At 38.1% G+C, this 13463-nt stretch overlaps 1 protein-coding gene across 21 annotated transcripts in view; it reads left to right on the top strand.

Moving 5' to 3' along the window:
• The window catches only part of DST (dystonin), a 486601-nt gene that overhangs the window by 358907 nt on the left and 114231 nt on the right, over positions 1 to 13463 (top strand). For all 21 annotated transcript variants that reach the window (XM_073006092.1, XM_073006096.1, XM_073006083.1 and 18 more), the window contains 2 exons: positions 824 to 1000; positions 8744 to 8867. In XM_073006092.1, coding sequence (XP_072862193.1) covers positions 824 to 1000; positions 8744 to 8867 — 301 coding nt within the window. The remainder of the gene's footprint in view (positions 1 to 823; positions 1001 to 8743; positions 8868 to 13463) is intronic.

Raw genomic sequence — 13463 nt, 5'->3', positions numbered from 1 at the left:
ACTTCTGAACAATGTATTTGAAGATTAGAAACTTAAAATTACTTTAGTTTTGAGAGCATGATTTCCAGAAGTCCCAGCTCCCGAATGCTCTAATATCCAATGTGACCACAAGATGGCGGTTGTGCATTGACTCTAAGCGAAAACAGATGCTTGCAGCCTCTCAAGCTTGGGAACTGGTTTCATCTCACTGCAGGTGTTTGTCTTGTATATTTGATCAGTATATTATTTTAATACTTAATGAATAAAAGACTGTTTTGCTTCTTTTATTTTTGTGGTCAAGTAAAAGTGTTTTTTTGAAAAAAAAAATCTAAGAAAATATTTTCTGGTTTGTAATATAATCTGAACAGACTTGCCAAGTTGCATAAATGATTTAAAGACCATCATTGGCTCTTGGACTTTGCTCCATTCTAATATATACTCTGTCTTCCTTTTGTTAATTAATCTTGTGCAACATATAGAAATTTATTAAGCACCTTTAAAACCCTTCCATCAAATCCATGTCTATACACATGGTGTATCAAAATCTCCTTCCTCTGATGATTGATATCTTTATCCTTTATTCTATGTTAAGACTCAGCTCTATAAATATGTTTTTGAATTGGTATAAATCCAGAACTGTCTCTTTATTTTATGTTACTTTTTGGCCTCTTATAGCATACCTCTTCATATAAAGGAGAAAATCTTAGCCCTACAGAGTTTTTATTAACTTTGGTGGAAGTCTGGTTTTTTTCCAAGTTACAGATTTTATAGGTCCTAAGATTATTTGATGCATAAGAAAATAGTGGGTTTTAATCTCCTACTGCTTTTCTCTTTTGATTGTTAGTGCAATGTTCTTGGAAATAATCTTAAAGATCTGGTGGATAAATATCAACACTATGAAGATGCTTCATGTGGACTTCTTTCTGGACTCCAGGCCTGTGAGGCCACAGCGAGCAAACACTTATCTGAACCTATTGCGGTGGACCCCAAAAATCTTCAAAGGCAATTAGAAGAGACGAAGGTAAAAAGAGAGAGAAAGATCCAAATTTCCAGTAGTCTTACTGAAAGACTTTCAATTTCTCATTCTTTTGTGATAGTTTCAGCTAAGAGAGGGGAACAAATGATGTGAAAAGTATACTTCTGCCTCCAGAGGTAGTTTTGACTCTATTTCTCCACAGTACATTTTTTTTTCCTGATTTTTTTTTTGTTGTTGTTGTTGAGATGGAGTCTCACTCCATCGTGTAGGCTGGAGTACAGTAGCGTCATCTCGGCTCACTGCAACCGCTGTCTCCTGGGTTCAAGTGATTCTCCTGCCTCAACCTCCCAAGTAGCTGGGACTACAGGCACCCACCACCAGCTGGGACTACAGACACGAATTTTTGTATTTTTAGTAGAGATGGGGTTTCGCCATGTTGACCAGCCTGGTCTGGAACTCCTGACCTCAGGTGATCCGCCTGCCTCAGCCTCCCAAAGTGCTGTGATTACAGGTGTGAGCCACTGCGCCTGGCTTTCCTGATGTTTTTTAACAGGTTTGACATTGCTCTTATGGCTTGTGACCTGCATTCCAGTGCCCCCCTCCCCCCCCAATCCCCAAACAAAACTCATTATTTTCCTGGCCACTTATTTTTCTATATACTTACTTATCTTGTTCACTGTTTTTTCCTTCATTTGAATTAAGCTCCACAAGAACAGATGTTTTTGTCTGTTTTACTCATTGCTGTATTCCCAGCACCTAGAATATTACCTGGTCCAAAGTTGGTACTCAATAAATATTTGTTAAAGAATGGACAGCTGGAAGGGAAGAAGGGATGCTACCATCATATTCAGCAGTTCTAAGGACCAGGATTAGGGTTCTTACTGAATATCTTCATGATTCATAGAGACACAAACTTGAGTAATTACTCAGTACAATTCTCAAAAAGTCCACCTGCTCTTTCAGAAATACAGGCTCAGTGTCAAAACTGCATAACTGTGGGACTCTCAGTCATACAGTGGCAGAGAGTTTCTAATCTATTTTTATAATCTAAAACTTATTTTAAAATTCTAAAGTAAAGGATGAGAGCTAATGTGACCAGTAATTTTGAGTTTAAAATTTTCATTTCATAAATCTATTATATGATTCCATTTCGCAGGTTAATACTAGTAGGTTATTACTGCTATAGCTAGAAAATAAACACAGGATTGCCAGTTAGACAACTGTCTTTCAGAAGTTAATTGCATATTATTTATAGAGTTAAAAATTGTCATTGTGCTGTTGACACGGGAAACAGGTACCCTGATGGGCAAGCTTAAAGTTAGGTATTGCCTGAGATTGACAACTCTGGAAAGCTAAGGAAAGCTAAGTCATACCTGAGTGAAATGTGGCAGGTTAATGTCAGGCAGAGAGAAGGCCTGTGAAGGGGTGGGAAGCATAGGGTGAGAGCAGGGAAGGAGGTCAAGCCAGGAGGTCAAGAGGGTGGAGGGCACTGCTTCTTTCCTGGGCTGAAGAGTTTATCCAGCCCTTCACTGGACACTAGGGAGATGTCGTGGGCCCAGTCAGCATCCCCAGATCCATGCAACCTCCTCAGGGTTGCTTCCTTTTTTCCAATGTGCATTTTCACTCCTGGTTTTTTTTTTTTCTTTCTTTCTCTTTTTCCACAGGTACAAGAACAAATCTATCTTAATTAAGTTTTTAGTTCCTAGTGTATTGTATATTCAAGGACAAGATATGTGGTGGGCATAGAGGAGATACTATGATATTAAGGTCATTATTTTAGTAGGAAATACATATCATTTAAAATAATTATTGATTGCATATATTACAATTAATTAGGAAGTTATTTTAAGTATAGAAAATACATAAAATAGAAATAACACATCTTAAGTTAGATCTATATTAGTAAACAGATTATATTCCATATAAAAGTGATTTTTATATAACTAGAGCAAAAAAAGAAAAAAACCCAAAAGAATGTGATGGTTTTTTAATTAAACAGATACATAGATAAATTTTAAAATGGAAAAACCTATTTGGTAATTGCTGCAGAAGAAGACTCTTACAGCCCTAAGACAGTTAAAGAAATATGAAGAGGAAAGAGATCTCAAAGGAGAATGAACTCTAATTAAGTCACAGTGTAATTTAAAAAATTAAAGGTACAATTAAATTTGTTGCTGATAATGCACATATTTTTCTCTCAGAAGATTTCAGAATGTATCAAGGATAAGTTTTTATGAGGATTAGGTGGCCTTCATTTCTTTCATGTTTATTAACATTGTATAATTACTTTTAACAATAATATAAACCCATGAGACTACTACAAAAAATCAGTCTTTCTACCTGTAACATATTATCTTCTACTTATATTCTGATGTATCGTAAATGTAATTTTGCAGCACCCAATTTGTTCATTTCATTTGAAATACGTTTGGCCAATAGCATGTTGTTATTAGCATTATTATTCAAAGAACTGTTAACTGTGTTGTCAACAGTCTGATACTACTAGGCCATAGTAACACTCCTCATGATCCCCTTCCAGGGAAATTAGTGGATAAAACAAGATGTTAGCCCCATAAGAGGTGCAGAAAACAGGATTTTGGGACCGGTCTCAAGGCCTGGGTGTGGAACCCGCAATGGGGATCACATTGACTGACAATGTCAGCCTTCCAGACTTGCACTGATCTCTGGGGTGATGTTAAGTCAGGAAACTTTTATGAATTGGACAAATGCCCAGAAGTTTATAGACTTTGCTGTCTTTTGGTCCCAACAGGTATTCTCTTCTCACAGATCCTTCTTTCATGTTTTAATTTCCTTGAAATTCATTCAAAACAATATAAGGTACCCATATGAATATGTAATTAACAGTTTTGTTCCAAAATAGCACTATAAACAACTATTATCGTTAAATTAGGACCATAATACATGCTAGGAATTAAAAATGATTAACTCTCTTGAATATATTTGTCAAGAGTAAAAGGATGGGGTGTTTTGACAAGAAGAGGTGAAGAAGACATGCTTCTTTTATAACTCACTTTTAAGTTTTAAGCTGGTAGTCAGGGCCGTCTTTGGTATTGGATATTCTAATAGACCCATGATCACTTTTAGATGTATTCATTTATTCAATAAATTTTTGTATGCTGAGTTTCATGAAGGCACAAAGATGTTAAAACCCTGTCTCTGCCCTTGGTGAACTCACATTCTGAAAAACAATTTTCGGAGGGCACCCTTCACTTACTTCATCTCCTAAGTCACCATGTTACGTGAATAAGCTGTCCCTGTGGTCTAGAATTCAGTCTGGTCACAGATAAAAAGTTCATGTCTTGAGGGATTTGTTTACACTTTCCGTAATTAAACTGCTAGGAGAATTTTTCAAACAGATCCACTCTGATGAGGATTCTTTGGCATCTTGAAACAACTATAGGTTCTGGTATTCTAGATCCTATGTTGGTCATGGTTTGGTGGGCCTTTTGACATATGCATAGACTGCCTGTATGTAATCTCAGTTTCTTGGATTATGAATATTAGTTGAGGAAATTTTTACCATTAGCTTTAGGCATATAAATAATGATAATAAATAGTGCTGAAATAGAAGATAACCTTTTTAGGTCTTACATCTGATATGTTCATTTATTTACTTAGTTGCTCATTTATTCCAGAAAAAATTTTTTGGAGCCTGCTATGTGTCAAGCACTGATCTAGGCTCTAGTAATGGAAAGCTGAAAGGGATGACTTCCTAGTTCTCAAGAAGGCTATAGTTTGATAGAAGACACAGATAAATCCAGTAATAGTCACAGGATATTTATGGGAGTTCCTGTAAGGAGTACTTACCAAAGCAAGGAGTGAGGAGAGACTTAGGGAAGGTTTTGCAGCTGAGTATTAAAAGGTGAATAAGAGCCAAGTTCAGGATGATGGGGGAAGGTTTCATGAAAAAGTTGGTATGTAGAGTTGCTAAGACATTGGGTCCAGCATGAATAAATAGCTAAGAAATAGCTGTGTTGGACATTTATGGAACAGAAAGTTGAGATTGAAGGTAGAATTAGGGAATAGGTTTCGTTGGACCTTTTGTAGCATGCTCAAGTCTTGGCCTTTTTGTGAAGGGAGACTACTAAGAGATTTTAACAGGGGGTTATATTTGGGTGTTCTCGTGTTGCTATAATGAAATACTTGAGACTGGGTAATTTATAAAGAAAAGAGGTTTAATTGGCTCACAATTCTACAGGCTGTGCAAGCATGGCACTGACATCGCGCAGCTTCTGGGGAGGCCTCAGGGAACTTTTACTCACCGTGCAAGGCAAAGCAGGAGCAGGCATGTGACATGGCAAAAGCAGAAGCAAGTAAGAGAGAGAGAGAAAGAGAGATGGGGCAGTGAGGAAGTACTACATAGTTTTAAATCACCAGATCTTGCTAGAATTCACTCACTGTCTTGAGGACAGCACCACGATGATGATGGTAAATCATTCATGAGAAATCACCTCCCACCAGGTTCTACCTTGAGCGTTGAGGATTGCATTTCAACATGAGATTTGGGCGGGGACAGATAGCCAAACTATATCGGGGTGACATGTGGTCAGATATGTATTTTAGATAGAACACATTAGGAGCTATATTAGAGAAGTGATTGGAGAAAGGAACACAGGATTCTTTTTTCAACAATCCAAGTGAGAGATTATCCTGTAATGATACAGAAATATGGAGCAAAAGTTGACTTTTAAAAAATATTAAGCAGGTAAAATTGTTGATTGATTTGCATGTGTGGAAAAAAAGCTTTAAATGGTTGATTTGCATGTGGAAAAGAAGCCTTAGGATGGAATCTAGGAGGAACTTCAGGTTGACTACTTGGGTAGGTAGATATATCCCAGGAGAAAGTACAGGTACAGAAAATGAGATGATGAGTTCAGATTTAGCTTTTTTGAGTTGGAGGTGACTGCATACACCCAGATGGAAACACTCAAGAGGCAGTTGGAAAGCTAGGCCCATGGCCAAGGATGAGTTCACATCTACAAATGGACACTGGGGGCTTTGAAATCCAAATGAAAGAGTAGAAGAGGAGTGTGAGTTGCTTAAGAGAAATTAAAGCCGGGGATAGACCTGTGTGGCCAGGCAGCCCACTTTTGTAGAGATCTGTCAGAGCTGTTAGAAATGCAGGGTCCAACTTCTGGAAGACGTATCTATGGCTTCTGCTTCTACCTTTTTTTTTCTTCCTTCCCATTGTTGAGCCACATCTGTTCACTCAGAGATATGCAGGGACCGCTATTCATTAAAATCCAGGACTCATTAGTCTTTCAGTTTACATTATCCTTTCCGAAGCAATTGACACTGTTAACCTTTTCCACTTCTCTCTTCCTTTAATCTTTGGGGACGGAGTTGTTCTGGGCCCATTTCCACCCCACCAATTACATGTGTTCTTTTTTTTTTCTTCTCCCCATCACTTATATATAAATATTCTCCATGATTCTTTAGAATCTCCTTCTCTGGCATGCCTGTGCTTTCTTGTTTGGGAGTCACATCATGTGTCTTGACTTCCAATTCTCTGTGTCTGTTTCCAGTTTGGGTTCCAAGTCTCTCCCATTTCCAGTTTTGCTGTTTCCTTCTGGACGAGGGTCCCAAAAGCACTTTGAAATCATGAATTCCAAAACAGGCATTCCTTTACTCTAAGCTTACTCTCACCTTTTTTTTTTTTTTTTTAAATAAATTCCACTAATTGGCGGGGAGCATTGGCTCATTCCTGTAATCCCAGCACTTTGGACGGCCGAGGCAGGAGGATTGCTTGAGCCCAGGAGTTTGAGACCAGACTGGGCAATGTGGCAAAACCCTGGCTCTACAAAAAATACAAAATAATTAGCTGGGCATGGTGGCATATACCTGTGGTTCTAGCTAATTGGGAGGCTCAGGTGGGAGGATCACCTGAGCTTGGGAGGTCGAGGCTTCAGTGAGCTGAGATTGTACCACTGCCCTCCAGCCTGGGCGACAGAGTGAGACTCTGTCCTCCCCCCCGCCCCCCCAAAAAAGAAAGCAAAAGTAAATTCCACTGATTACCTAGGCTCAAAATCTTTGGACATTTCTACTGTTGTCTCCTCTTATCCTTTGTTCCTGCTCCCTACAGCAGTGCTGTCTAATAGAACATTCTGTGGTGATGAAATTTTTTATTTTTTTAAATTTTTATTTATTTATTTTAAGAAAGTGGGAATCTCACTCTGCCACCCAGGCTGGAGTTAACAGTAGCATGATCATAGCCCACTGCAGCCTCAAATTCCTGGGCTCAAGCAGTCTTCCTGCCTCAGCCTCCTGAATAATTGAGACTACAGGTACAGACTACCATGCCCGGCTAATTTTTTAATTTTTTTGTAAAGACAAGGTCTCACTTTATTACCTAGGCTGATCTTGAACTCCTGGCCTCAAGTGATCTTCCCAACTTGGCCTCCCAAAAAGCATTGGGATTACAAGTGTGAGCCACGCCAGCGGTACTCTGCTGTGTTCAATTGGTAGCCACTAGCCACAGTGGCTACTTAGCACTTGAAATGTGGCCAGTGTAACCGAGAAATGGAATTTTTAATTGTTTAAAATTTCAATTAATTTAAATTTTAAAAGCTACATGTAGTTGGTAGCTACCATAGTGGGTAACACAACTTTACATAGTGTTACCAAGTCCTTTGGACTCTTCCCAACTCTAATTCCACCTTCTCAGTCCAAACAGACCGAACAGTGAAATTGTCTTCAGCCCTCGGCCTTCGGTAGTCCTCACTGTTTTGTTACTGCTGAAGTTGTCCCCAACTGGTATCTTTGCTTTCTTTCGTTTCTGTTGGATTTTTCCCATTCAGTGCCACAAATTTAGCCTTTCTATAGGACAGCCCTGAGCATGTCAACCCCTTACCCAAAAGCCCTGCGTAAGTCCCCATTGCTGTGAGATGAAATGTACACTCCTTAGCCTGACGTTTGAGGCCTTTCCAGGCCCATTTCTATTTACTCACCCGTACGCATTGTCAAACTGGATTGGACTCTCCCCTTCTCCTGTGATTTTTCTGTCCTCATCTTTGTGTCTTCTGTTTGTTCTGCAGGGAGTTGTTCTCCCAAATCCACGCTTTCTTAAAGAGCCATCTCAGTGTCACTACCATTGAGGTGGCCCTCATTTCCCTCCCATTTTTTTTTTCCTGTTAACTTCCAGTAGCATTTTTTCATACTCACCTGTGGCACTTACCACTTCCTGCCTCAGACCATAAAATCCCTGAAAGTAAGCTTCATGTCCATTTTTATTTTTATTTGTTCACAAAATGTAGCAAGACTTTTTGATTTTGTTAGATGTTCAGTAACTTTTATTGAATTAACAGAAATAAACATGACTCAGTATTGAGTCAGGATCTACTGATTTGGGTGAGCTTATTTATCTCCTTACCTGGAGTCAAAAATGGTCTCAAATTTTTTTTTTTGTTGTTCGTTTTAGTAGTAGTTGGGGTATTGTGCAAAGCCTAGAAGTAGGGGTTAAGGGGTAACTCAAGGGATAAAGTTAGAGGATTGTATGACCAGGAAGCAGGGAAATTATTATGAACATATGCTCAAGGGTTTATTTCACAACTTAATTTGTATTATCCAGACTGGCTGATGGTTTTGCTAATGCTGCTTTATAACTGGCCTTTTTCTAAGACCTCTGGAGTAAGTTGATGATGAAAGTTGGTATGATGAGAAGTTTATTCTGTCCAATTTTACTTTATCTTATTAGAAATCATTTTGTCCACATTAGAAATCTATTATTTAGTCCTACTGAGTATAATTGAAAAGCATTTAATCCTACAGGCTCTGCAAGGACAGATATCAAGTCAGCAGGTTGCTGTAGAGAAACTGAAGAAAACGGCTGAAGTGCTTTTAGATGCCAGGGGATCTTTACTTCCAGCCAAGAATGATATCCAGAAAACACTTGGTAAGATATTCATGTCCTTGCTTCCTGTCTCACAGGTAAATTCTGAAGAAAGGTGTCCTGATAGATACGGAGAAGAATGTTCACTAGTTATAGATTGTGTTCTGTGTGCTCTTTCTCTGTGAAATGGTGTTCCTGAATCTGGGAAAAGGCATGCCTTCCTTGGCAGGTATATTAGAATCTAAGGGGCAGGAGCTGTGTGTCTTGAAAATAGTATATTTAAATTTAAATTTGATATTTAGAAAACGTAACAGAAACTCACTACGTAATGTCCACCACAGGAAGTAGAACTTCACAAAATTCTCTTGGTCGATGGGATTGGGCAGAGGAAGGCTTTCAACTTAAGGCCAAAAGTCTGTATCAATAGTGGGAACATGGGTTTAAGAGGTTGAAAGATGTGCTTAATTGAATCAAATTGAATTTATTTATTTTTAGAGACAGGGTGACTTTATTGCTCAGACTGAGTGGAGTGGCACAGTGATATCTCACTGCAGCCTTGACTTCCCCATCTCAGCCTCCCGCGAAGTGAGGATTACAGCAGTGCTCTATCATGCTCAGCTAATTTTTAAAATTTTTTTTGTAGAGATGAGGTCTCACTATATTGTCCAGGCTAGTCTCAAACTCTTGCGCTTAAATAATCCTCCCCAAATGTTTTGTGCACAAAAGTACCACTACAGCCGTAATCAAGTTTCTATTATCACTGAAGAATTGGGGTAACTGAATTCTCAATTTGAGTGCTGCCGATAAAAAAATTCTAGAACACAGAGAAGTGGGAAGACTTCTCAAAGCACATCTCTCAGGCCAGGTGCAGAAGCTCACACCTGTAATCCCAACATTTGGGGAGGATCATTCAAGCCCAAGAGTTTGTGATTAATGTGTTTCTTGAGAAAAGAGCTATTGTGTATTATCTTTGTATCTACCCACAGTATTTAGTTTATATCAAATATGCAGTGGATTATCAATATATATTTTTTACTATCTTACATATGTATTTTTTGTTTTTACTGCCCTGCTTTTCACAATATTTAATGTTATTGTATATTTCTATGTGTGAATATGTGAAGTAAAAATATTCCACAACAGATGATTAGACATATGTTTTGCTCTAAATAGAGCATGAATTAAGATCTGAGTTGAAATTTTATTTGAAGAGAAGAATGGAACTTAGCTCTTTTAAGATCACTGTGTAGAAGGGAAACCCTGTATTTTATTCTTACACATATCCAGATGTTTTTTATTATGTACCCCCATCAAAAATTTATCTTCAGCCTGCATCCCCATACCTGCAGATATATTTATAAGTCATATGAACATATTACTATATCATTATATCATATGTGTTATAATTATGAAACACAAAAGTATAGAGTTTTAAAGTATAAAATGAAAATATGAATGGAAGTTCTAACATTTTGTTCCTCTGTCCCAGTGCAGCATCTCATATATCCACCTTAGATACCATTGCTATGAGGATTTGGGTATAAGGATATGAAGGAGAAAGAAAGACTATCTTATTTGTATTTCTGTTACTTGAAGAGGCATTTTGACATTTTTTCTCATTGTTAAGTGTACATAGTTTCACTTTTAGTTGCTTAAAATTCATTTGTTACATTATTTTAAAACTAAAACTTCTGGAATAATTTTCTAGGAAATATGTGAAACTATTTAAGGTATAGAGGAGTTTCTCTAAGATCTTTCTGACTTCTAAGAAAACCAATGATTTAAGAAAATAACATTCTTATAGTAGATTTTTGTACCTTTTTCTAAAATAATTTTTATTTTACTAAAGTCAAGAATTTACTTCAGGGACAATATTTTATCACTAAGAAGTACAAACTAAACAGTGTCTTCATTTAGGCTACTATAACAAAAATACCATCGTCCAGGTACCTTAAACAACATACATTTATTTCTCATAGTTCTGGAGGCTGGAAGTCAGAGATCAGGGTGCCAGTATGGTCGGGTTCTGGTGAGGGCCCTTTTCCTGGCTTATAGATGGCTGCTATCTTGCTGGTAGAGAGTGATGGAGAGACATCATTTCTCTCCTGTTTCTTCTTCTAAGGGCGCTAATCCCATTCACACAGGCTCTACACTCATGACCTAATTACCTCCTCAGAGAGAGAGAAAAAATCTGAGTGTTTTTGCTACTCACTCTCATACACCATTGATCATGACACAGAACACTTCTGTGACCAGATAAGTGTGTATTTCTCCCCATACACCAAACAATTCTCCAACAGATACCAGCTGGATGTCCCGTAATTCAATTCAATTCAATTCAATTCTGACACTGTCTACCTGGAATTAGCTTCAGACCCCACAGGTTAAGGGGTCAGTCTCATAATGCTATCCCCACTTCAGATACCAATCACAAGTCCCAAATTGTGATCCGTATTTCAGAATGATCAGCTATAAATTAGGGTTCCCTTGACCCTCCTCAGGTTCAGTTAATTTGCAAGAGTGACTCACAGAACTCAGAGAAAGACTTTACTTACATTTACCCACTTAGTATAAAGAATATTACAACAGATACAGATGAACAGCCAGATGGAAGAGATACACAGAGTGAGGTATGGGAGGAGGGGAGCAGAATTTCTATGCCCTCTATAGGCGTGCCACCCCCAGGACTCCATGTGTTCAGCTATTCAGAAGCTCCCTAAACCAATCCCATTGCGTTTTTATGGCAGCTTCATTACATAAGCATGATTGATTGCATCATTGGCCATTGGTAGCAACTCACCCTTCAGCCCCTCTTCCCTCCTCAGAGGTTGAGGGGGTGACAGTTCCAACTGTCTAATCACATGGTTGGTTCCCTGGCAACATCTGCCACTCTCCCCTGCTCCCCCTACCCTAAGACTATCCAGGAGGCACCAGGCATCACTTCATTCAAACAAAAGATGCCCCTCACTCAGGAAATTCCAAGGGATTTAGGAGCTCTGTCATACACTCCTATCACTCAGGAAATCACAAAGGTCTTAGGAACTCTGTGTCAGGAACTGGGGTCAATGACCAAATATCAGAACAAAAGATTGTCCTTAGTGTCTGTATTACTGAGGAAATCAGAAGGGTTTTAGGAACTTTATGTCAAGAGCTATGATCAGAGACCAAATATTTCTTATATGATAATATCACATCTTTCAAAGGCCCCACCACCCAACACTATCACATTGGGACTTTGGCACCAATATATGAATTTTGGGGGACACATTTAGTCTACAGCAAACAGTAACACTCAGATCTGTTAATTATATGAAAATAGCTGGCTTTCCTTGGGAAGTCACTTATTATGGCCGAACAGATCACTGATTTTACTTACCCTGTTGATGCAGTTGCCCAACTGAGAAGTCGCTAACCTGCCAACCTCAAGCTGTCATTCAGAGCATGTGCTCTTGTGAGTTTCCAAATTAGAGCTCATTTTTTTCTTCAACTTTTATTTTAGAATCAGAGGGTACATATGCAGGTTTGTTAGAAAGGTATATTGTATGATGCTGAGGTTTGGCATATGATCTAACCCATCACCTAGGTAATGAGATAGTCTGCAATAGGTAGTTTTTCAGCCCTTACCTTCCTACCCCTCTCCCCCAACTAGTAGTCTCCAGCGTCTATTGTTTAGAGCTTATTTTTGAACAACTGCTTGTTTCCTCTGCTGACAGCATTTTCCTGCATATTAAATGCTGTCTCCCTCCCCACTCAGTATGCTGATGGGCTTCATTGTGTTTTAGTAAGAGGAGCATGATTTTCTCTTTAAATCATCCAAACTTAACCTCTCACTCCAGTGAAAATGTTCAAGATGTTTTCTCATGATGTAGCATTAGAACAATTATATTATTTTGTTGTATAGATTATGTTTCATGGGCCAAACACAAGCCAGTAAGATATTTCATTTTATAGAGATGTTTCAGGACACAGCTTTTCCCTACTGAAGCTTTCTACAATGTGTAAGACTAAAGCATTCAGAAATAATGAAACTATTTTTCAAATTCTTGGACAATAAGTGACAAATTCACCATTTAAAACATTGTTTTCCAGAGAGAAAGAGATGAACACATTAAAAACCATTACTGTTCAAACTCTTCATTGGTCTACAATATAGAATGTAGGATGTTAACATGTGGGACTTTAGTTAAGTGAAAACTAAACCAGAAAGGGTTTTTTAGCATCTTGAATCTTTAGAATTGAAGGTAAAGTTTATCCTCATATGAGATAGGTTAGCCTGTTAAGTTTATTCTTCTCTTTTGTCTGCTGTTAAACTTTTAAATAAATTCAATTAGTGTATATTTTAGAAGCATAATTTCAAGTTAAATGGATTTTCATTGTTGCCTATTTTCTTAACTTACTTGCGTCTGCCAGTTTCTGTGCATTCGAGTGATTTGCTTAAGTTGTGAAGTATGACAAAAGCTTAGCATGGGTGTGTGTGAGGGAGGGAGAGAGAGTGATGATTTTTATATGTAGAAGTTAATTCTTCATAAATCTTTGTAACTGTGTATTGTCTTGAGAATAGCTGTGTGCGACTCACCTTTTTGTCCCCATAAGTAATTATCAATAAGTATGGCTAATGTGAAATGTCAGATTGAGAACCAGTATTTATTTCAAAGATTT

Source organism: Chlorocebus sabaeus, chromosome 17 (genome assembly GCF_047675955.1).
Source record: "Chlorocebus sabaeus isolate Y175 chromosome 17, mChlSab1.0.hap1, whole genome shotgun sequence".
Lineage (NCBI taxonomy): Eukaryota > Metazoa > Chordata > Mammalia > Primates > Cercopithecidae > Chlorocebus > Chlorocebus sabaeus.
The sequence above is the reverse complement of the archived record's forward strand: the minus strand, read 5'-3'. Positions and strand labels throughout refer to the sequence as shown.